Below are 23,419 nucleotides of genomic sequence, written 5' to 3' on the forward strand. Positions count from 1 at the left end.
TGATCAACCGGATGTGGTGGAAGAATCCCAACCAGAACAAAGCCCAGCAGGGGCGAGGGTATCAACTGTGGCCGGAAGGGCCGGAGGTCAGGTTACATTGCCGGAGAGTGTCGGTACAAAGAATTTCGCTCAGGACAGAAGCATTGCGAATACAGGGAAAGTTGAACAACAAACTGCACTGACGCAGGTAGAACAACAGGGCTCTGAGAGAACCGGGAAAGCCAAAATCCATGAAGGGATTGGAAGTACCGTGGGCACAAGAACAGAGGATGCTGTGAGCATGCAGGCTGAAAGTGCTGTGAGTACAAACATGCCCGAGCCAGACAAGTGCCTTTTGAATGCCAACGGAATGTGGTGGGAAGACGATGACTTATGTCTTGCCCACACAGACGAAGATTGGGGAAGTAACCAACCAGACGGCACCTGGTACCTCGATGAGGTTGATCACATGACAAGAAGCGGGCGGTACTTCAAGCCCCCACACCTAGACTAACCCAAGGCATCTGGGAAGGATAAAGAAGCCGAGAGACAGAAGGAGAAACAGATCGAAGAGGAAGCTGTACTGAAACAGCTGAAGAAGATACAAGCAGACATCTCCATCTGGGGACTGCTTATGGCGTCGCGAGTACACAGGCAGGCTGTCGTATCTGCTATGGACAAAGCTAAACTCTCTATAGATACCACACCAGAGCAGCTGGTTGGACTGGTCTTTCCGGGAGGAGGTTCCCCGACATTAAGCTTTTCAGACAAAGAACTACTGCCTGAGGGCGCAAATCACAACAAACCCCTCTACATTTCCGTGGAATGTAAGGACAAGTGGATACCGGTGGTACTTGTTGATACCGGGTCCGCCATCAATGTCTGCCCAGCCAGAACAGCGAATACAATCGGACTGAAGCCCGCGGACTTCGTGCCGACTACTCAAGTGATCAGAGCCTACGATAACACTAGCAGGGAAGTGATGGGGACTGTCAAAATTCAGACTCAGGTTGGTCCAGGACAACACAACATTGAATTCCATGTCTTGGACGTTCCCGCAACCTTTAACCTACTTTTGGGGCGGCCGTGGTTGCACCAAGTAAAGGCAGTCTCTTCCACTTTGCATCAGATGTTGAAGTACCCTCACGGGAAGGGGGTGGCAATTGTCTTCGGGAACTCATCAATCCATCCGCCACCGGAAGTGTCCACACCAGTCTTGGAAATCGAGCATGGCACTGAGGATGTGTTCTTATCAGGGTTCACTTTGGTTGAGGCTCAAGTGGTGCAGAATATTATGGCTGTGAATGAGGATGTGTTCTTATCAGGGTTCACTTTGGTTGAGGCTTAATCCGTCTAGCTCGTGAACAAGCTACAACACATCCCCGGGATGGGACTAGGAAGGAGCGGCTGGAAAGGCGTCGTAGCATTGGCCGAAGTGCCACACAACCCTCATACCTTTGGCTTGGGTTATCTGCCCACCAAAAAGGACTGGGTAAGGAAGGGTAAAGAAATGGCCGGAAGAGCCAGAGCAAAGCAGGCTGGGAAGCCTTTTGACTTAATGCACAGGCCTATTCAGGGTACCCTAAACGGACGTTTCGTCCGGGAGGGGGAGGACTTTCCGTTTTGCGGCTTCCCAGAGCCATGGCTAAACGCGGAGAGGAAGCGCGTGCCTGGTTTCGAGATCTTCTTCGACCTGCAACTACTCGGGGATGATATTACCGAAAAGCGGACAGACCCATCAGCTGAGATTGGGCAATGTAAGGCAGTGGATTCCGAAGATGCTGAAATTGAAATGGGGGTAGCGCTGGCAAGTCTACTCTCAGATCCTCCGATCGGCCATAAGTGCTTGGGGGATAACTTCTCGGTTTCCGTGATTGGGGATGGAACAGCTGTAGGCCTACCAGCAACTATCTTGGATGCATCTATCGCACCCTCTCTCACTTGGCAGTACGAGGAGGGATTTTTGTCCAGCAGCACCGGGTCAGGTAGTGAGCCGGAATCTGATTCCACCGAGTCTTGTGAGTCGGAATCAGGTTCCAAATCGACTGAGTCTGAGTTTGGTAATCCTGGGGATGATAACCCGGATGCCACAGTTATGTCCAGGTCGTCTTTTTCTTTCTCATTTGAGTCTGTTGTAACCGAGAATTCGGACGATTTGGATGTGCTTAATGAGAATCAAGTGACTGTGGTTTCTGAGTACTTTTCTGTGCCCTTAATTTATTGCATAAACTCAGACTTTCAAAATTTTGATGAAAACGACGAGGAAGAAATTCCTCCAGTTTTGCAACGTTTAATTGAGCAGGAGCAGGAGAGATTTGTCAAACCTTTAACGGATGAAATCATTACCGTGAATATTGGTACTGAGGAGGACCCGCGGCTGGTCCAGATCAGGTCCACGTTTTCTTCGAAGGAACGCGAGAGCTTAGTCACCTTATTAAAAAATTTCAAAGACGTTTTCGCGTGGTCCTACGAAGACATGCCTGGGATTGATCGTGAGATTGTACAGCACCGGATCCCCCTTGACCCCGAGGCCCGACCTGTCAAACAGAAACTCAGAAGGATCCGCCCGGACTGGGCTCTCAAGATTAAAGAAGTGGTCACCAAGCAAATCGACGTAGGCTTCCTGCTGGTGTCTGAATACTCGACTTGGTTGGCCAACATCGTTCCAGTGCCGAAAAAGGATAGCAGGATCCGGGTGTGCATGGATTTCAGGGATTTGAACAGAGCTAGTCCGAAGGATGACTTTCCCTTGCCGCATATTGACGAGTTGGTGGATTTCACAGTAGGGCATGCTTTGCTCTCATTCATGGATGGCTTTTCAGGGTACAATCAGATAGTAATGGCACCTGAAGATCGGGAAAAGACTACATTCACCACCCCGTGGGGGACATACTGCTACAGAGTAATGCCGTTAGGGTTGAAGAATGCCGGAGCTACTTATCAACGGGCTGCGACCACAATATTGCACGACATGATCCACAAAGAGGTTGAGGTGTACGTAGATGACATGATTGCCAAGTCCAAAGAAAGAAAGGGCCACTACACCGCCTTACAGAAGTTCTTCCAAAGGATCAGGGAATTTCGGTTGCGGCTGAATCCTCAGAAATGTACGTTCGGTGTTACAGCACGGAAAATGCTGGGGTTTCTAATTACACAGAGAGGTATCGAAGTCGACCATTCCAAAATCAAGGCCATCTTAGAAATGCCCCCACCAAGGACTGAAAAGGAGGTGCGAGGCTTTCGGGGTAAAGTGCAATTCATAAGACGGTTTATCTCGAAATTAACCATGACTTGTGAACCACTTTTTGGTCTCCTGAAGAAAGGCAAGAAATTCCATTGGGATGACCAATGCCAAGCTGCTTTTGAACAGATCAAGAAATATTTACAGAACCCGCCCGTGTTGTCGCCACCAGAGCCGGGGAAACCGTTGATATTGTACCTTTCAGTGACTGAGACTACAATGGGCTGCATGCTCGCACAAGAATCAGAGGATAAGGTGGAGAGGGCCATCTACTATCTGAGCAAGAAGATGTTGGACTACGAGACCCGCTACACTCCGCTGGAGAAGGCTTGCTTAGCTTTGGTATGGGCTACCAGGAAGTTGCGGCACTACTTGTTAGCTCACTCCGTAATGTTGGTTTCACGACTGGATCCCATCAAATACCTTTTCGAGAAACCGGCACTTACGGGTAGGCTAGCCCGTTGGCTGTTGTTGCTCTCCGAAATCGATCTGAAATATGTAACACGCAAGTCAGTTAAGGGAAGAGCAGTGGCAGAGTTCTTAGCTGATCATCCAGTCGAAGGAGGTGAAGTAGTTGAATACTTATTCCCAGATGAAGCCATTTTGCACATCGACGACGAGTATTGGACGATGCACTTTGACAGAGCATCAAATCAATACGGGTATGGGATAGGAGTGTTGCTGATAGCACCCGACAATTCCCGTATCCCTCTAGCCTTCAAACTCCGATTCAAAGTCTCGAACAACGAAGCAGAATATGAGGCATGCATTGCCGGTCTAGAAGCGGCCCTGGAACTTGGAGCAAGACGATTGGACGTCATCGGGGATTCAAACCTTGTTGTGTCTCAAGCAAAAGGAGACTGGAAAGTCAAAGAAGAGAAGATGATGATGTATCACCAAACCTTGGACTTGTTAATTCCTCGGTTTGAAAAGCTAAGCTTTACTCATCTACTAAGAGAGAACAACAGGTTCGCAGATTCTTTAGCAACTCTATCTTCCATGATAGACATCCCGTTCGGAGTCCGGATGCGTCCAGCCATCATTGACCAGAAATTTGCACCTGCCTACGAGTCGATTGCTGCTATAGATGAGGTTCAGGACAAAAACCCCTGGTATTACGACAATTGGAATTTCTTGGAAAAGAAAGCATACCCGCCAGGGGTAAATGCCAAGGATAAAAGGGCAATCAGAAGAATGGCCGTTTAGTTCATCATCTGTGGGGGTAAGCTGTATAAGAGAGGTCATCTGGGAATGCATAAGCTGTGTGTTGATGTCGAAGAATCGAAGTGCCTGATGGAGGCCATCCATGGAGGAGAATGCGGTACGCATATGAATGGAGTAATGTTGGCACGGAAGATCCTCAGACAAGGTTACTACTGGTCCACCATGGAGGAGGACTGTATCGGCTTTGTTCGGCGATGCCACAAATGTCAAATCCATGCAAATCGCATGAACATTCCGCCGTCAAAGCTGTACAACATGACTTTGCCATGGCCATTTTCAGTTTGGGGAATTGATGTGATTGGGGCTGTCACTCCGAAGGGGTCGAATGGGCATGAGTTCATCTTGGTAGCGATAGATTATTTCACAAAGTGGGTTGAGGCCCAGTCTTATACGGTGTTGAAGGCATCACACGTTGCGAAGTTTATCAGAAACAACATCATCTGTCGCTACGGGGTCCCGAACGAGATTATTTTAGACAATGGTTCCCACTTTAACAAGGAGGTAATTGATTTGTTGGAGAAATACAATGTGGCTTTTCATAAGTCGTCTACATACCGGCCGCAAACCAACAGAGCGGTCGAGGCCGCCAACAAGAATATCAAACACATATTGTAGAAGATGGTGGAAACCTACGGGGACTGGCCAGATAAATTGCCATTTGCTCTATGGGGCTACCGGACTTCAATCAGAACTTCTACTGGGGCGACTCCGTACTCATTGGTTTACGGGATGGAGGCCGTTCTACCTATTGAGATTGAGGTCCCGTCATTACGAGTATTGGCTGAGTGTCAAATAGCCAAAGCAGATTGGCAGCAGAGCAGGTTTGAGGAACTCATGCTTTTTGATGAGAGGAGACTGAAAGCACTGTACCATGTTCAAGGTTATCAGCGCAGAATTGCCCGGGCTTTCAACAAGAAAGTTAAGTCCAGGAATTTAAAGGAAGGAGATTTAGTGCTCAAAGACAACCGAGCTCCCATCCATGACCCAATGGGCAAGTTCAGACCCAATTGGGCTGGTCCCTACATCATTAAGTCTATCTGGTCAGGTGGAGCTGTGGTTTTGATGGATCTAGATGGCTTGGAGTTCTCACAACCGATCAATATCGACAAGTTGAAGAAATATTACCCTTGAGAGGCTCGCTAGGCTGAAAACCCGAAATGGCGACCTAGGCAAAAGTTAGAGCACAAAAAATTAGAAAATATAAAAACTGAGCTCGCAAGGTTGAAAACCCGCAAAAGGGCGACCTTGGCAAAAGTTAGAGCGAAAAAGGAGAGTGAAAATACCCGAGTGAACCTAAGCCTGAACTACGTAAGGCTTGATTCCCATCTTTGGGATACGTAGGCAACTTCATCCTGAGGTTCAGCCATAAACTTTTCCCCGATCAACTTTGTCCATTTTGACTATCTCAGTCATCTTTATCCATCAGCATTTATCGCAATCTCCGGTGCAGTGCTATTCAGACTAGGGGCAACTTTCCGTTGCCACACGATGTCGCGGTACTATCCAGACTAGGTGCAACTTTCCAGTTGCTAGGATCCGGGGTTGTGCGTCTTAGTGACAGATCTTAGGCGTGTCCAGTTCTGATCGAAAATGGTTTTGAAAAGTTTTAATAAAAGTTGACTTTGTTCAAATTAATCTCTTTACAACTAAGACTATTTTGGGACCAAACGGAAAATTTTCAGTACTACAACCTTCAATTTCATTGATTTCAAAACAGAGTTCTCCTGCTCTTGCATACAATCGAAGTTGCTTTTTATTACATTCATAAAGAAAACTTGAAAGTGCTAATAAAGCAATAAATCCGGGGCATAGTCAAGTCAAGTATCCCTGCGCCCCCTCCCAGAGCTGGTCGAAGCCTCTAATGCCAAGCTAGGCCCAATCTGTGCCTCCTCATTGAGCCAATCCAAGCACTCGTCAGACAAAATGCAACTAAAAGTGGGAGCAGGGGCCAGGAGCTCTCTAGTCCTCCATGCTGTGGCATATCAGGCAAGCTGTGCACCTCGGACCGAGAAAGCAGCCGGGTACTCAATCCCCTCTGGCGGACAAATCTGATCATGACCAAACTGGCGCAGGAACCGGAATGGAAAGTAGAACACACAGTGGGTCAGACCAATCAACTGGATCCCGATCAGCTGGGACATGCTATAGCTCATTGTCGGAAGATTGAGCCAAGGACAACGCCAAGCAATGCGATCTGCAGACAAATTGCACATCTAGTCAAACCACCACCTTTCATCAGGGGCATCGACTAGGCACTGTCGAAAGAAATAGCCTTGAGCTGAGTAGGCTGGGCAAGAGTCCACGACCTGCAATTTATCCATTAACCATACATGGGGAGGGATGAAAAACGAGAGAATAAAGAATAGAGAGATGCACGGTGAGAGAAAAGTGAGAAAAGGGTTTTTTTTTGTGAGAAAAACCTAGCCTGAGGGCCGAGTGATGTGAGCAAATACATATGTAAGATTGGGTGGGAAACATTACTTGCAGCAGCAGTGGACTCCCAGCAAATCTAGTCGTCTCCCGGCGATAGATAGCATCCAAGCCCATCAGTGTCTCGGCCAAGGTCATGGCGATGCAGCTCTTTCCTTCTTTCAAACCTTGAGCAACTTCAATCAGACGAATGCTAAATCCGCCAAAGCCCGGAGAAAGTAGAAAATGAGACAGCAGGCACAAGCAAAGGGCGTGTTGCCGGAAACCTTGCCAATAATGGTTGCCGCGGTCACCAGCGTCAGAAAAGCGATGAATCAAACCGAGGATATCCAGCTCTCCATTACAGATCAGACACCGAGCGTCATGCGCGGTGAGTCCACACATCCGCCCTAAAGCTTGGGCGTGGCCAAAGCGGAACTGGGGCAAGATCTCTTTATGGCATTTAGATTCCATCAAAACTTGAAAATCTTCAAAAGTTGGACATATCTCTTGCCCACCAAAGCTAAAGACATGTGTCACTGGGTTCCAAAACCTCGCCGCGGCATGGAGGAAAGGAAAGTGCAGCGGAGTACGACTCAGTGTGAATAGTGCATTCAACCCGAAACCCCGGAAGTTCAACTTCTCCGAGCCATCTAGAGAAGCAATCCAAGATGTGAGATTTTCAACGAGAAATGCCTCTATTTTTGTGCAAAACTAAGATGAATTGAATGAACCATGGAGCTAAGGCTTTTAAAGAGGAAAAAACACTATTCGGGGGACACGTGTCAAAAATTTGATGGTCGCTGAGCAGAGTGGCCGGCCGGCCACCTTTTCTGGCAGGCCGGCCATTTATCTACCTGGAAATCTGGCCGGCCGGCTCCCAAAAGTAGCCGGCCATGCTCCAATGTGTGTCTTTAGCCCTGTTTTACCCTCCAAGGGAAAGTTTCAGGCATTTCCATGCAACGGGTGTGTCCAAGGCCCCTATTTCCCTCTGTTTCGGATGCGCTTCGTTGCCCAAATCGTCCAAAGTACACTTTGTTTTGTTTTGATTATCGAGTTGTTGTTTTGTCTATCGAGTTGTCGTTTTGCTTATCGAGTTGTTTGTCGGGCTGTCATGTTTCGTGTTTTTGAGTTGTTACTCTTTGTTTAAGCAGTTCTTGCTTGAGTCTTGTTTATCGAGTTGTCAATACTATTGTGTTTTGCTTATCGAGTTGTAAACTTGCTAAGGTTTTGTTACATCTTAGAAAGTTAAATTGTTGCGTCGGTTCACTACCTGACTGGGCAAATGCACAATGAACATTTCCATTCAATCTCATTATGGTGCAAAATGATGCGATATGATGCTGAGAGTTTAAAATACAACACTTTTTCAAAAGCTGTTTCATTCCATCATGCTTCGTTTGTTACAACATTTTACAAACTAGGGTACAAGTTTTTTACAGAAAATAAAACTGCCTAATGATGTACAAATGTGCTACAACTACTAGCAAAAAGGTAAATAAAATAGGGAACAGCCGCATCTGTGCTCTTAAGAGCAGGAATAAGAGGCCCTCTTCGTCCTCTTCTGCGGAATAGACTCTCCGCCACCATCGCCATCATCATCATCTGAATCAGAGTCGTCATCCTCGGGATCCCCCTCAGCCTCGCCTCCACTCCTAGAACCAAGACCAGAGCCGTCCTCTCTGTCAGCAGATGTCTCCGACTGACGATCTGTAACCTCCTCCTCCTCATCCTCATCGGCCTCCTCCTGGATGATGTGCGCTCTGCGTCTGCGAGACGACCCCCCTCCTCGGGCTCCTCGAAAAGGCCTGGATGGCCCAGCTCCTCGAAAAGGCCTGGATGGCCCAGCTCCTCCAAAAGGCCCAGATGGCCCAGCTTCCCGAAAAGGCCCGGATGGTCCACCTCCCCGAGAAGGCCCAGGTGGCCCAGCCTGCGGCTGAGCATATACCAGGGGCATCTGAAAATGAAGAATGCAGTTTGAATACATCAGCCAAAACATGTGCATCAGATGCAGATACAAGAAAACTACATGAAATGGGTACATATCAATACGGTGTGTGAGTGGGGTGTGTGTCAGATGTGCTCTACACAAGTAGCCTATCAATGCAGTGAGATGTTCAAAATCAGCATGTCATCAGAAGTATGGTAAATGCCAGAAAACTGAAGGGTACCTGCAAGTCCATGATGGACAACTGTGCCTCCCTCCGCAGGACCATCCCCTCAAGTGAGGCTACCATCTCGAGCACCTGATCCATGTACTCCATAGGGGGCTGCATATGCAAAGGCAAGGGTATCAGTGAAGGAATGAACGTCCAAGTATCTAAGTAATGAATCAAAATTGTAAAACATACCGGGGGTGAGTCGGGGTCTCTGACATATCGGTGGCCGGGCATCGGAGGCTCTATCGGGATCAGGATCGAAGAGGTAGTCCCATATTGCCACCCCATCAACTCAGTCGGCATGTCCGGCCATCCAGGATAAGGATAAGTCGGAGGAATCGGGGGAACCGATCCACCCTCACCTCTAGATGTACCAGCCCTGCTGGTAGAAGGGGCGTCTGCAGCCCGAGCCCGGGCCTGGCTCGAAGATGGCATGCCAACAGGCCTCATCGTCGGAGTATGAACTCCCGTCAATGGAGGCATCAGGTATATGTGACGGTAAGTATCGTAATCCCCCTCCTCAAGATGTAGTAAAGCATCAGTACCCAGCATAGCACTAACAACATCCCGGGAAGGGAGCCTATCAGCAATCCGCATGTCAACTGGGGGTGCTGAAGGAGGGTCTTGAGAGGTGTAGCCCCACACTTGGCGCAAGAAACAGTCTCCCAAAAACCAGGCCCTACCAACTGGCCCTTCGAACAGGACTCTGTATCGAGAGGCACCCCACCCTCCGGCAAACTGGAACCGGAGACCTTCACCTAAAGGCGCCCAAGGCTGCCATGTAATCTGCGGATGACAGACGCATATATCAAGAAGAAATCGAAAATTTACAGGACAAATCAAAGATGAAAACAGAGAGAACTGAGAGTTCTGAAATACCTCCGTCGACCGCACCGTGTCGAAATACTGCCGCAGATAAAGGAGAGACTCCCGAGGTCTTGGCCGGTGCTGGCCTTCAAATACAAGTGAGTACGGGGTCACGGGAAGTCCCTCTACCACCAACTCTGGGGCCAATGTCGGGAAATATACATACACCCACAACTGCGGAAAACAAAACAGAATACGAAGCGTTGAGGGCAAAATGCACGATACAGAGTATAAAGTGCGCCGTGTGCGCAACGTGCAAATAATAAGGAGCAGAAATGTAAATCAAGAGGGCAGAAAGTACCTCCCAGGCTCTCTAATAGCCGCCAAGTAAATCCCCCCGTCCGCGGGAGGTCGCGCTCATGTAGCAATAAAAGGTAGCCAAGCCGGCGCCACCCCAATCATACCATCTGACCTGTGACAGGTCCACCAAAGCACTCAAGAGATAAAGCCCAATGGTGTTCCCCCTGTCGGCAAACAAAGTGGTCCCGAAAAGGAACATCAAAAAGCCACGGGCATACTGTGCTGCCTCCTCAGGAGTCCCGGGCTCCATCTCCACCCGCCGGAAATGGGAAGAGAACTAGGTGTATCGGACTCTCCCCGAAGATCTATCAACAGGCGGGCGAGCCCCTAGCAAGTATATCCAAGCAGCCTCCCACTGACCCATGTCCTCGTCGTAAGGGATGGGCCAACCTCCCACGTCCAGGCCAGTCAGCGCAGCAAAGTCAAACGGGGTCATGGTCAAGTCCCCCGTGGCAGAAAAATGGAAGGATTTGGTGGTGTCCCACCATCTCTCCACCAAAGCGGCCATCAGCGTCCTCCTGGCAGGACAACGGGATAGCCCAGTGCAAAAGGGCCCAAACCCCGCCAAATCAACCAAATCCCGAACAGCCTTCGGGAGCTCGGCATACCAATCTCTCGCCGCAGTAGAGCCATATCCCCGCACCATGCGAGAAGTCACCTGCATTCAGAATGAATACATGTTTCAGCATAAAATGAATAGGCTGCGTGCAAAGTAAAGTAAGTGGGCTGTGTGTTTAGAAAATCAGTGTTTTGGACTGCGTGTTCAAACCCTCAATCAGTGTGTGCTGTGTGTTCACCTTCAACTTGGGCTGTGTGTTTAGAAAATCGGTGTTTTGGACTGCGTGTTCTACCCTCAATCAGTGTGTGCTGTGTGTTCACCTTCAATTTGGGCTATGTATTCAGAAAATTAGTATTTGGGCTGCGTGTTCAAATCTCAATCAGTGTGTGCTGCGTGTTCACCTTCAATTTGGGCCGTGTGTTCAGAAAATCAGTGTTTTGGGCTGCGTGTTCAACTCTCAATCAGTGTGTGCTGTGTGTTCACTTGCAATTTGGGCTGCGTGTTCAAATCTCAATCAGTGTTTTGGGCTGCGTGTTCAACCATCAATCAGTATGTGCCGTGTGTTCACCTGCAATTTGGGCTGCGTGTTCAAATCTCAATCAGTGTTTTGAGCTGCGTGTTCAAATCTCAATCAGTGTGTGCTGTGTGTTCACCTTCAATTCGGGCTGTGTGTTTAGAAAATCGGTGTTTTGGGCTGCGTGTTCAAACCCTCAATCAGTGTGTGCTGTGTGTTCACCTTCAACTTGGGCTGTGTGTTCAGAAAATCGGTGTTTTGGACTACGTGTTCAACCCTCAATCAGTGTGTGCTGTGTGTTCACCTTCAATTTGGGCTATGTATTCAGAAAATTAGTATTTGGGCTGCGTGTTCAAATCTCAATCAGTGTGTGCTGCGTGTTCACTTTCAATTTGGGCCGTGTGTTCAGAAAATCAGTGTTTTGGGCTGCGTGTTCAACTCTCAATCAGTGTGTGCTGTGTGTTCACCTGCAATTTGGGCTGCGTGTTCAAATCTCAATCAGTGTTTTGGGCTGCGTGTTCAATCATCAATTAGTGTGTGCCGTGTGTTCACCTGTAATTTGGGCTGCGTGTTCAAATCTCAATCAGTGTTTTGGGCTGCGTGTTCAAATCTCAATCAGTGTGCGCTGTGCGTTCACCTTCAATTCGGGCTGTGTGTTCAGAAAATTGGGGTTTTGGGCTGCGTGTTCAACCATCAATCAGTGTATGCTGCATGTTCACCTTCAATTTGGGCTGTGTGTTCAGAAAATCGATGTTTTGGGCTGCGTGTTCAAATCCCAATCAGTGTGTGCTGTGTGCTCACCTTCAATTTGGGCTGTGTGTTCAGAAAATCAGTATGTTGGGCTGCGTGTTCAACCCTCAACCAATGTGTGCCGTGTGTTCACAATCAATTTATGGGCTGAGTGTTCAGGAATTCAAGTGATTGGACCGTGTGTTCAGAGTGTAAACAAAATGCAAGAAAAATTCATAATACGTTACAGAAAAGGTAAAAACGAAGTAAATACCTCTTGTGCCTCATGGGAGAGATGATACTCTGGCTCCCGCAGAAGGAGATCCCCGGGTGCTCGCTCGTCAAAGTCGGTGAAGTGATGGAAAATAGCCCGTGGGAGAATGTGTGCCTGAGGGACGTACCTCTCAGGGATAAAGTGGCAAACCCTCGGAGGCAAAGACATGATGTCAGGCTCGCATCCGGCGCCTGGAGAACCTCCGCCGTGGGGAAATTGACCCGCCATTTCAAGAAATCTGCAAAAGGGGCAAAAATGAGCCAAAATTGAAAAAAGTCAACAAAAGTCAAGTCTCGGGAAATGAAAAAGTCAACAAAAGTCAACTCCCGAGAAAATCTTCCAAATATTGAGACAAACTCACCTCAAGTGGCGAAAATGAGAAAAGAAGCCCCGAAACCAAAATTTAATCGGTTTAAAGTGCTTAAAACTGAAAGATTTCGCGAAAACAACTTGTGTGGGACGTTGGAAAACGCGTATAGAGCACAGATCTGAGGGAGAAAATGGTTTGGGAAGCTAGAGAAGAGGATTTCGGAGCTGCACTTGTGAGCACAAAGTGTTTGGATGAGTGGATTTAAAGAAAAGAGGCTGAAAAGACAAAACTGCCTCCGGATTTGGCAAAGTGGCCGGCCGGCCACTTTTTCTGGCAGGCAGGCCATTCACTTTTTCAAAAAGTGGCTGGTGGCCTCCCTCTCCCAATAAAGTTGGCCGGTGGTGTTCCCCACATGCCCCCCAAGGTCTCTGCAAATTTTGGGGAGGATTGGAGTCCCCAGGACCTGAAAAAGTACAAGAGAAGTGCACTTTCTGTCGCGAAATCGGTCCGCCGGAACCTCAGCTTCAACTTCCGATGCGTGTCTCATCGTTTACTCACTGAAAGTGAGATATATCCTTTTGAACGTGTTGTAACCTCTTCGGGAGGTGAATCGGAGGCTGCGATCGAGTCGCCCTCACCAAAACGTGCATTTCCTTGCTCGTTGTTTTGTGACAAACACACATCCTAGTTTACGCTTGTTCTGCATTATCATGCACATAACTTGCATTCTCATGCACATACTTGCATTGTTATGCACGTCTCTTTGATATCATGGAGCCTCCGTGCTCAAACTCGCGTTGACATGCGCGTTTCTTCCCGCATTGCGATGCACTTTTCCATCAACACCGCGATTGTCTGCATTCGATATCATATTTGAATATATGTTGTTAGATATGTTGTGCGTGTTCAATTTCTTTATTTTGCAGGCGCGATATTGTATGTATGGTTCATTTGAAGTTGGTGCGACCAGACGAATCGCGCAGGTATCGTATCTTCTCCGTGTGAGACGCGACGAGAGTTGAATAATTCTCTGCATTCCTAACTGCATGAAATGTAGTTGTCGCTTTGCATTCTTGCTTAAAACTGTTGCATCTATTTGCGAATACTTGCCTCATTACAGCTTGCTGCATTTGCATGATCATGAGCTACATTTGGCTTTGTGCATATCATCTTGCATTTTGCCCCCTGCCTGCAGGCATGCCTGCGGGCACATCTTTGTTATCTTACCTATTTGTCTAAGTCTTCGGCCTTGTCAAAAATGGGTCATCTCTGGGCTTTGACATTCACTCCCGTCACTTATGACTTTCGAGTTCTGTCAAAGAGGGGCAACTGTAGACACCCCATTTTTGACCGACCTTAAGACTCAGACGTCACCGACTAAGCGCTTGGTGATGTTGCATATCATGCACGTTCAGAGGTTTCAGAGTCTCGGCTGCGAGCCTTGCCTCTAGACTTCTGGACTCTTTCATACTTTGCCTCGGTTTGCGAACCAGGCTCGGTTTTCTTTGTTTTCTCTTCCCGAAGGGAGGGAGAGGTCTCATAGATCATCTCTCAGTGGCCGTAGGCTACGTTTCATGGTCGTAGGCCATTTTGCCCGTTTGGAGTCCGGTTTTCGATTTTTCGGAGCCGTTGGCCGTGTGCCTCGGTCCGGGGCCGCTTAACCACCTCCGTTTGCCCCGGTTTTGGGCATACATCTTATTTGCTCCCTTTTGAGGGACACTGTGGCTCGAGAAACCAACTTCGTGGTTGAACACCATTTCCGGTGCCTAACAGTCAGTTTTCGGGGCCTCGGGCTGCGCGTTTCGGCCCCCGAACCTTCATTTTGCATCGGTTTGGGTTCATTTTTGGTAGGGACCTCTGTTTCATTGTTAGGAAGGTCGTAGAAGGATGGGAGGCCAGTAATTGTTCTGTCAACCAGTTTTATTCCTCCATCGCCCTCCGTTGCCCGATTTTTCTCACTTCAAAGCCAATGTTGACCACCCTTGGGCCATTTTCTTGCACCCTAAACCCCATATTTGTGATGTACACATCTGGGAGGCCACCAATATTTGGTGGCCGGCCAGTAATTGCTTTTGAACCTTTTGAACCCCTTTGAAAAGTGGGATGTTCTCTCTCCTGGTTCACTATCTCCAGTTTTTGATCACAGGGTTGTGTTGTGCACACATGGGAGGCCACCTTTTTGGGGTGGCCGGCCATTAATCTTTCTTGACCCTTTTGACCCTTGGCCGGCCGGCCATGGGGAGAGCCGGCTGGCCACCTGCAACCTCAATAACCAGCCGGCCTTGCTCCTTGCTGCAGGTACATTTCAAATATGCATCTCTTTTCCCCCCAGATTTTGCATCCCGGGGGCCAACTTTTTGGGGGAAACTTGAATTCATTTCCCCCCCCCCATTTTCCCCCATTTTCTCCCCCTCTTTTGCCTATAAAACCAGCCTCCCAGCTCTGGTTTAGGGGTGAGAAAATTTTCCTTTGAGCTCCTATATTGTATCTCTCTCCTTCTTTGCTTCCAAGCTTCAAACCTCTCAAGTCCTACACTCATTTCTACACCACCACCTAACACCACACCACCACTCCATTCCATCAGCTTGGAGGGCCTTCTCAGAGCTTTGGAGGAACCTTTTCTTAAGCCAAAAGGCTGCTAAAGTTTGGTCTTCAAGGGTGAGCAACATTTCCTCTCTTTTAAGCTTATTTTTGTATCCTTTCTAAGCCATACATGCTTACATTTTTGGGCTCCGACCCTAACTAAAAATAGATTTTTTTGAGCTCTTTTTCATGATTGTTCAAGGGCCTCTCACTGTTTGAGGCCTCCTTGTTGCACTTGCTTCATTACCTCCCTTGTATGTCATTTTCTTGGGTAGTATTTTTGGCCTATGTATAAATTATTTTGAGGCATGTCATAAACTATAAAGTGGCTTATTTTTAGCCTTTCTTCAACATTGTTGAAGGACTCATTGCTGTTTGAGGCTTCTATCTTTCACTTGCCTTTATATCCCTCTTTTGGCCTCATTTTTGCATGATTTGTTAGCCTCTTGTGCTTCTGTTTTTGGGTTCTGGTCCGAACTGTAAGTGGCCTTATTTTGACCCTCTCTTCATGTTTCATTAAGGGTATTTTACTGTTTGAGGCATCCTTTTTGTACTTTGTGTTATAGCTCTCTTTTGGCCTTATTTTGCATAGCATTTTGAGCATGTTTGTGCACTGTTTTGGGTCTGGTTATAAACTGTAAAATACCATATTTTGGGCCCCTCTTCAACATTGTAGAAGGGCCCTTCTCTGTTTGGGGTCAGCGGCTGCCACTTGCTTCATTAGCTTGCTTTCGGGGCCGTTTTTGCATGCTAGTTTAGCCCCATTTGCGTTCGTTGTTTGACCTTGCTTAGAACTGTAAATGTGCTTATTTTTGGGCTTTCTTGACTCTGTCTTTACATTCCATGTTCAAATAATGCATGCTTTGTATAGCTATAGGTCATTGCGTATGCCTAGTTTTGCATTTCGGGTCTCATTTCATGCATCAGGTGTCATTTTGCCATCTTTCGGGGCTGTTTTGCATCACTTATTGCCTTTGAAATTTGCATGCTAGTATGCCATATTCCATGCTTTGTCATGTCTTGTTAGAGTGGCATTTCGTGCCTTAGGTTCGGTCCTCGGTTTGCGTGCATGCGTGCACGCATTTCGAGTGTCTCATTTTCATCTCATGGCCTCTTATGTGAGTGTGGCTGAGGTTCAATCATATTGGTGTAAGTCCATTGTGCATTGTGTATGCCATTTCGATTCATAGCATTGTGTATACTAGGTTGTATGTTAGCGCATTGTGTATGCCATGTTATCTCGTGCATCGTGTATGCCATTTCATAGCATTGTGCATGCTAGGTTGTATATTAGTTGCATTCATGCATATCATGCATATTGCATCGTGTTTGGGATAGGAATTAGCCCGAGCACGGGAAACGAGGGACATTTCGTACTTCGAGTGACGGAACGTGTCTCAATTCCCAACCACCGACACTCCGGATTATCCATGATGGAGTTTAGGTTTCGTTGTGTTTATGTGTGCATTCATTCCATATTGAGTCATGCAAATCGACTCCTCGGCCATTATGCATCGAGATGTGTGATTGGTGACACGAGGATCGAGACATGCATACATATGTGAAAATACATTGCCATGCCCCTTTCCTGCTCTCTGCTGCAGCAAATCAAGAATCAGTAGCCTTCCGGAGTTTGGCGCGCTTTCCAAGAACCATCGCAAACAGAGGCTAATTGGGGCATCCCAGTGGATTTCCGCGCAAGGCAACCCGGATATGCATCATTCATCATCTGAAGAAGAGTCAAGGCAGTCCCTGGCTCGCATGCCAGTTTATTGTTTTCTTAGTTAATTTGATAATTAATTAGGATTTTGTATATATTTGGACTGTAATATTTATTTGGACTGTACTATTCTTTAATTCGGGACTGTACGTTATTTATTCGGACCCTCTGCGCGAGGGCAATGTTGTAATAAGTGTGCGTGAGTGTGATGTATGTCTTCCAACCCCACGTCTTTCTTCCCTTTTATTTACCTGTTTATGATGGTTAGATTAGGGCATGTTTCAATTAGCATACAGTATGATAGCATGTTTGCATTCGTTCATCTGTTTTGCATGCACCGGGCTCGGTGCATCATACTAACTGCATTCGTATTTCAATTCCAAGTTGAGTACTTGTTAGCTGTTGCATCTCATATGCCATGTTTAGAATAGCCGAGCCTGCTATAGTTGCATTTTTGCATGTGTTGCATTAGGCATTTTTGTATAATTAGGATCATGCATGGATTTCTAAACGGTTTCTGTTTTGGCTTGGAGTACTCGGTGAGTTTTTATGCTTTAGCATCCTTGCATGCGTGTGAGTGACTGCCATGAATAGCATGCTTACCATGAGGCTATTTGCTTATGTGATATAACTGCCTTGAATGCCTGTGGGTGAAGGTTGGGTTGTTTAGATTGGAATAAATCATCAACTGTTTGTTTTAAGCCCATTAGATAGTGGCAAAATCATCTTTTCTAAGCCCACCCGAGGGTGACAAATCCACGTCTTAGCCTACTTGCGGGTAGCACCATCAAACCATTTTCAAAATAAACAAACATGAAATGTTTTGTTCCAATTCAGGCGATCCAGTCTATACTTGTATGCTGTGCGCATCACATAGTAAATCTAGGCTAATAACCGGAATAAGAACGCATAATGTTTTCAAAAATAGATATCATGCACTACAGGAAATTGGGGATTTAATGGCGTTTAATTAATGGCATTTTATTAAACGCCACTCTTTCTAACAATTAACGGCGTTTTTTAAACGTCGCAATTGTTATTAAGTAAAATGGTACCGTTTTGTTAACTGAAGACGTTTAAAAAGCCCCTCCAAATCATGTCTCTCTTCACACCCACTTTTGTCTCTCCAAACCTTTATGTTGAAAACCCTATCTTGAGCACCGCCACCTCTTTCTCGCTCACTCAAATCTCACTCACTCTCTTGCTCTCACTCAAATCTCTCTCGATTCTTCTTCAATTCAGTGATTCGTCTTCATTTTTCTTCAGTACGGTGATTCATCTCAGGATTGCGATTTCGAACTTTGATTTTGAGCACGACTTCGCGATTTATCTCTGTGGATTTGGAAGTCTTCATCTTCTTCGATCAGAGGTTAGTTGCTATCTCTTTCTCTCATTCAAATCTCTCTCGATTCTTCTTCAGTTCAGTGATTCTTCTTCAATTCCTTTTCAGTTCGGTGATTCATCTCGGGATTACTTTTCGATATTCCAAAAAAAAGTGCACTTTTTATTGACTTCATAATTTCACCCTTTTTTAAACTATAATAATTTTTACACAAATCTCAAACAATGCCGATGGGGCACTTATTAGCATTTGACTGTGATGAATGAAAAAAATCGTTTTACAGCTTTTGACTGGTGATAATTGAATGTGAATGATATTTTTGAAAAAATAAAAAGCGTGACAATGTTCGCACTAAATTAGGTGTATGGTTTATATAGTAAAATAGTTGTATATGTTTGTTTTTACATACATGTATACCTTTCTTTTTGTGAGATGTACTCTTTCCTGTGGCAACATTGTTGATTGAATATATGCTTGAACTAGTTCCTGTCTCTTTTAGTGCCAATACATTGCTGTGATATTGCTAGCTATTCAACTACCAGAACTATGTGAACTTTGATGGCATAAAATTTTGAATCCCAAACTTGTCATCATGCGAGAGAAACTTGCAGTCATTCTACCCAAAAGAGAAATGGATGAAAAAGAAAAACATGAAGCAATGCTCAATTTACATTCCTTGTTCAATTGAAATGTATTTTATGGAGTTGAGCTTGTTCGGCCAACTTCCTAAACTAATAGTACTCTGCTTCAGAGTTAAACTAAGTAACAAAAATAATGAGAAAAAATATGCAACTTGGAGTTACTAAGTAACTCAAGTAACCGACATTTCTCAGCTAATTCTCCCTTTAGCAACCACCTTCATCAGCTGTGCTCTATTTGGAGTTACTTTTCAATATGCAGTAAGTTTGGGTTCTGATCATGAAGTTGTCTGACACCTAAATTTAGCAGAGTACAAGTTATTTTTTTAGTTGGGTTGCATCCAAGTGTACAATACATCCATTACTTGTACAAATGCTGCTATGATTATTTAATTGACTAATTTTTTTTTTTTATGCTTTGGGTGTTCATGGTGCAGATATATGCGGTTTCTATTACTATTCGTATTGTGGTAAGTGTTTTAATTTAGGATGATAACTGAAACTCTTTTAAAAAAATTATTTGCACTTTTACTAGCATAATTACATATTTTTTGATAGGATCCTCTTGTCATGGCTTGTGGTCTTCCTTGTACCTAATTCTCTTTTATCTCTGTTTTGACAGCTTGGTTTTATGTTGCTCGCCCTCATATGGAGGTTTGATTTCCCACCCTTCATGGTGCTGATCATTGCCATCCTCAATGATGGTTTGTATTTTGTCACACTTTACTTACCTTTTCTACATGTAGATTCATGAATATTTCTTCTCATTTTCTTGTCATTAGCCTCGATTTGTGTGTGTGTGTGTGGTTCTAAATACATACTATCTATATGGCATGCCAGGTACCATCATGGCAATATCAAAGGATAGGGTGAAACCATCTCCTCAGCCTGATAGCTGGAAGCTGGCAGAAATTTTTGTAACTGGAGTCATTCTTGGTGGTTACTTGGCCATGATGACAGTCATTTTCTTTTGGCCAGCATACAAGACAAACTTTTTTCCTGTAAGAAAACTTATAACTATAGTAAATGGGTCATGAAATAGTTGATTGGATACACCTGATAGGTTATATACCAAAGGATTTCATATTTTGTGAATTGGTGACCAGCCCTGGTCCTGGCTTAACATAGTAGTTTAGATTTGCTAAATATTGATATACAGTTTTCATTAATGAGACATTTTCAAGAATGTATGATGTTTATATGCTTGTTATTTGCATTTTATTTTAGGCTCTATGTAATTGATAAATCCAAAATTTTGAAGTGTGCCTGATCTTGTGAAATTTTGAAAATGCATTCCAAATTCAAGCGCCTTCACTGTCCCTGTATGCAATTTTTGTTATTTACTTCTAGACTGAAGTCTGAATGATTCTTCTTTTCACTGATCTATCAGTGTTATGCTTGGTCTTGAGACATATTTTCCCCTCCTTTTGTGTAATTTCCAGCGCATATTTGGGGTTTCAACTCTTGAAGCAATAGCTCATGATGACTTCAGGAAGCTTGCATCAGCAATATACTTGCAAGTAAGTATCATCAGTCAGGCCCTAATATTTGTGACACGTTCTAGGAGTTGGTCTTTCGTTGAACGTCCTGGCCTTTTGCTAGTGGTGGCTTTTGTTGTTGCTCAGTTGGTAAGTGAACTGCTATTTTCTATTCTTTTCTTTATTTTTTCCAGGCAAGTGCATCCTAAGTCCTAGTTACTTGAAGAATCACCTTTAGAATAAACTTTCCGTTTGTGTGAGCAGGTTGCTACACTGACAATAGAGGATTGATTTCAATTCCTTTTTGTGAAATCAAGAGATCAGTTGGCTGATGAAGGTTTTTGTAGTAGGATTTTTACCATTGTTTATGCTTAGTGTTGGTTAGTAGTAGTTTGAGGCATAATTGTGTACTTTGGATCACTTCAATATAAATGCTTTTGTTTATGGTAGGGAACCTTAATTTTGGGTCTCTTATTAGCCATGTTTACATTTACCATTGTGATTCCCCCTTACTTATTTTGCATCCCTTTTTTGTTTCCATTGATTTTGTGGCTTGATTTTCATTGTTGTTGGTTCTGTTTCAGTAACCTATGGAGGACTACATCTGAACAAAAGAGAGAGTTGGAGCGTCTGGAAAAACCCATATATAATTCTGTTAGTTGAGCTGCAGAAGTTCATCATCAGGTTTCTATTTTCTAATTGCTCTTATATGAAACAATGCACATACAACTGCTAATATAGAAACAAAGGAATCTACTTTCTGTTAATGCTGGCAAAAACTTCAGTGAGGATTTCTACATCTGGTTTATCACATAAAACGTTTTGTTTGCCTGCTTTTAGGTTCGAAAATACATCAAAGGTATTTTGAAGCCTGGGATGTTAATGATTGACTTATGTGAAATCCTGGAGAATACCGTCCGTAAGGTGATATGGGAGAATAGTCTACAAGCAGGCATTGCGTTCCCTACAGGGTGCTCTTTGAATTGGTAAACATTTAGTCTGGCATATGAAGATCCTTCCGGGTTCATTTTTTTATTTTTATTTTTATTTTTGCAATTTTTTAGAAAGAATGGTGTTTTGCTAAGTATTGGGTACGAATTCTTCAATTTGTGTTTATTTTGGTGAATCTTATTACAGTTTATGTTATGATGTAAGCATGTAGACCAATGAAGACTACAACTTTAATGCTAAGACATGATTTTTGGATATATGTTAGTTTGTGGTTAATGTTAAGACATAATTTTTGGATATATGTTAGTTTGTGGCTAACGTTAAAACATGATTTTTAGATTTTGGATATGTTAATTTTGTGGGTAATGGTGATTGGATATTAATTGAATAAGAAAGTGAATTAATGCTTCATTACAACTATTTGAATGGGAGTTGTTATTTTATATTAGTGCTATTGTAGATATTTTTTTAGCTCAATCAAATAAAATTAGTACAATTTCCAAAAAAAAAAAAAAAGGATATGACGGCGTTTCTACAAACGCCTCTTAAATCTTACATACTAACGGTCATATTTGTTTAAAAAAGATATGACGACATTTTTCCAAAAACGTCGCTAAATGTCGTGAGGACATTTGGCGCGTGTTTAGGAGGACATTTGGCGGCGTTTTTAAAAACGTCGCCTATACTAATATCACGACGTTTTTAAAACGCCATAAAGCTATAGCGACGGCTGCGTCCTTGACGTTTGGTGCTAAGCGTCACAAAAAGAATTGGCGGCGTTTTTGGCACTTTTAGCGGCGTTTTTTAAACGCCACTAAAAGCAAAATTTCCTGCTGTGATGGTTAGTAGAGGCCGATCTTTGATCGGGCGAACGGGGGTGCTCACGAAGTGACCTTCCCCAATCGTACCCAAGTTCCCGAGCCGAGACAACTTTGGTGATGACGGACACGTGGCCTTAGGCAAACGAGTCAGGGTTTCCTAAATTTTCTCAAAATAAAACATTTAAGTGGCGACTCTGTATCTGGCAAAGCAGTCCATGTTTGGCACTTCTTTCAAAAATCTGTTTTCTCAAAACGATTTGTCGGATTTGGACTCTTTGGTTCAGACTTAGAACCGTGACAAATTAAGAGTCCTGAACTGTAGTGAGCCCAATATCGAACGGAACGGCGGGGGACTCGTTCCTCCCCGGGGCGTTCGGGGGACGTCTACAGTCATGCAATGAGCATCCCCGCTCGCCCAATCAAAGATCGGCCTTTACTAACATGATATTTTGTTTTTGAAAACACATGCGTTCTTATTCCGATTTATTAGCTAGCTTACTACGTGATGCGCACAACATACAAGTATAGATTAGATCGCCTAAGTTGAAACAAAACAGTGCACGTTCGTTTGAAAAAGGTTTAAAATTTGCTACTCGCAAGTAGGCTAAATTAGGGATTTGATGAATTGTTCCAATTCAAGTAATCCAACCTTCACCCACAGGCATTCATGCAGTTATATCATTTAAGCAAATAGCCTCATGGCAAGCATGCTATCATGGCAATACTTACACTCATACAAGATGCTAAAGCATAAACACTTACAGTGTACCCCGAGCTAAAACAATAGCTAGTTAGTAATCAATGCATTATTCTAGCTATGTCAACAATGCCTAATGCGACACACGCAAAATGCAGCTAAGGCTCGACTATTCTAAGATGGCATATAAAATGCAACTTGATAACATGTATTCAAATCGGAATAGAAATACAATGCAGTTAGTATGATGCGCCGAGCCCAGTGCACGCAAGATAGATGAATGGATGCACGCATGTAAGCATAAGGATGCTAATTGAAACATGCCCTAAAACTAACCATTGAAAGCAGGTAAGTATAGGGAGAAAGACGTGATGTTGGAAGACATTCACACACACACGCATGCTTATTACAAAATTCACCCTCTCGACGGAGGGCCCGAATGAATACGCTAAGTTAGCTACGCTAAGCTAAACAACTAATCTAATAATCTAATTAGACTAATTATTACACAACCAAATTGAATAACTAGCAAACACTAAGCTAATTATTACAATGCTTTAACTAATTAATCAAATGAATTAATTAAATTACAAATTCATGCTAAGAATTAAAGTATGTAAACTA

The 23,419-nt window shown here is 44.6% G+C and overlaps 1 protein-coding gene across 1 annotated transcript; it reads left to right on the plus strand.

Annotated features, from left to right (window-relative positions):
• Positions 1-18,356: 18,356 nt before the first annotated feature.
• On the plus strand, positions 18,357-20,368 carry LOC114268479 (plasma membrane ATPase 2-like). Its single transcript, XM_082924295.1, has 3 exons — positions 18,357-19,318; positions 19,471-19,552; positions 19,689-20,368. The coding sequence occupies exons 1-3, from the start codon at positions 19,262-19,264 to the stop codon at positions 19,883-19,885; spliced, it is 336 nt and encodes a 111-aa protein (XP_082780421.1). The 5' UTR covers positions 18,357-19,261; the 3' UTR covers positions 19,886-20,368.
• Positions 20,369-23,419: the final 3,051 nt, after the last annotated feature.

The sequence above is a fragment of the Camellia sinensis genome, chromosome 4, assembly GCF_055761805.1.
Source record: "Camellia sinensis isolate YWXY chromosome 4, ASM5576180v1, whole genome shotgun sequence".
NCBI classification, from domain to species: Eukaryota; Viridiplantae; Streptophyta; class Magnoliopsida; order Ericales; family Theaceae; genus Camellia; species Camellia sinensis.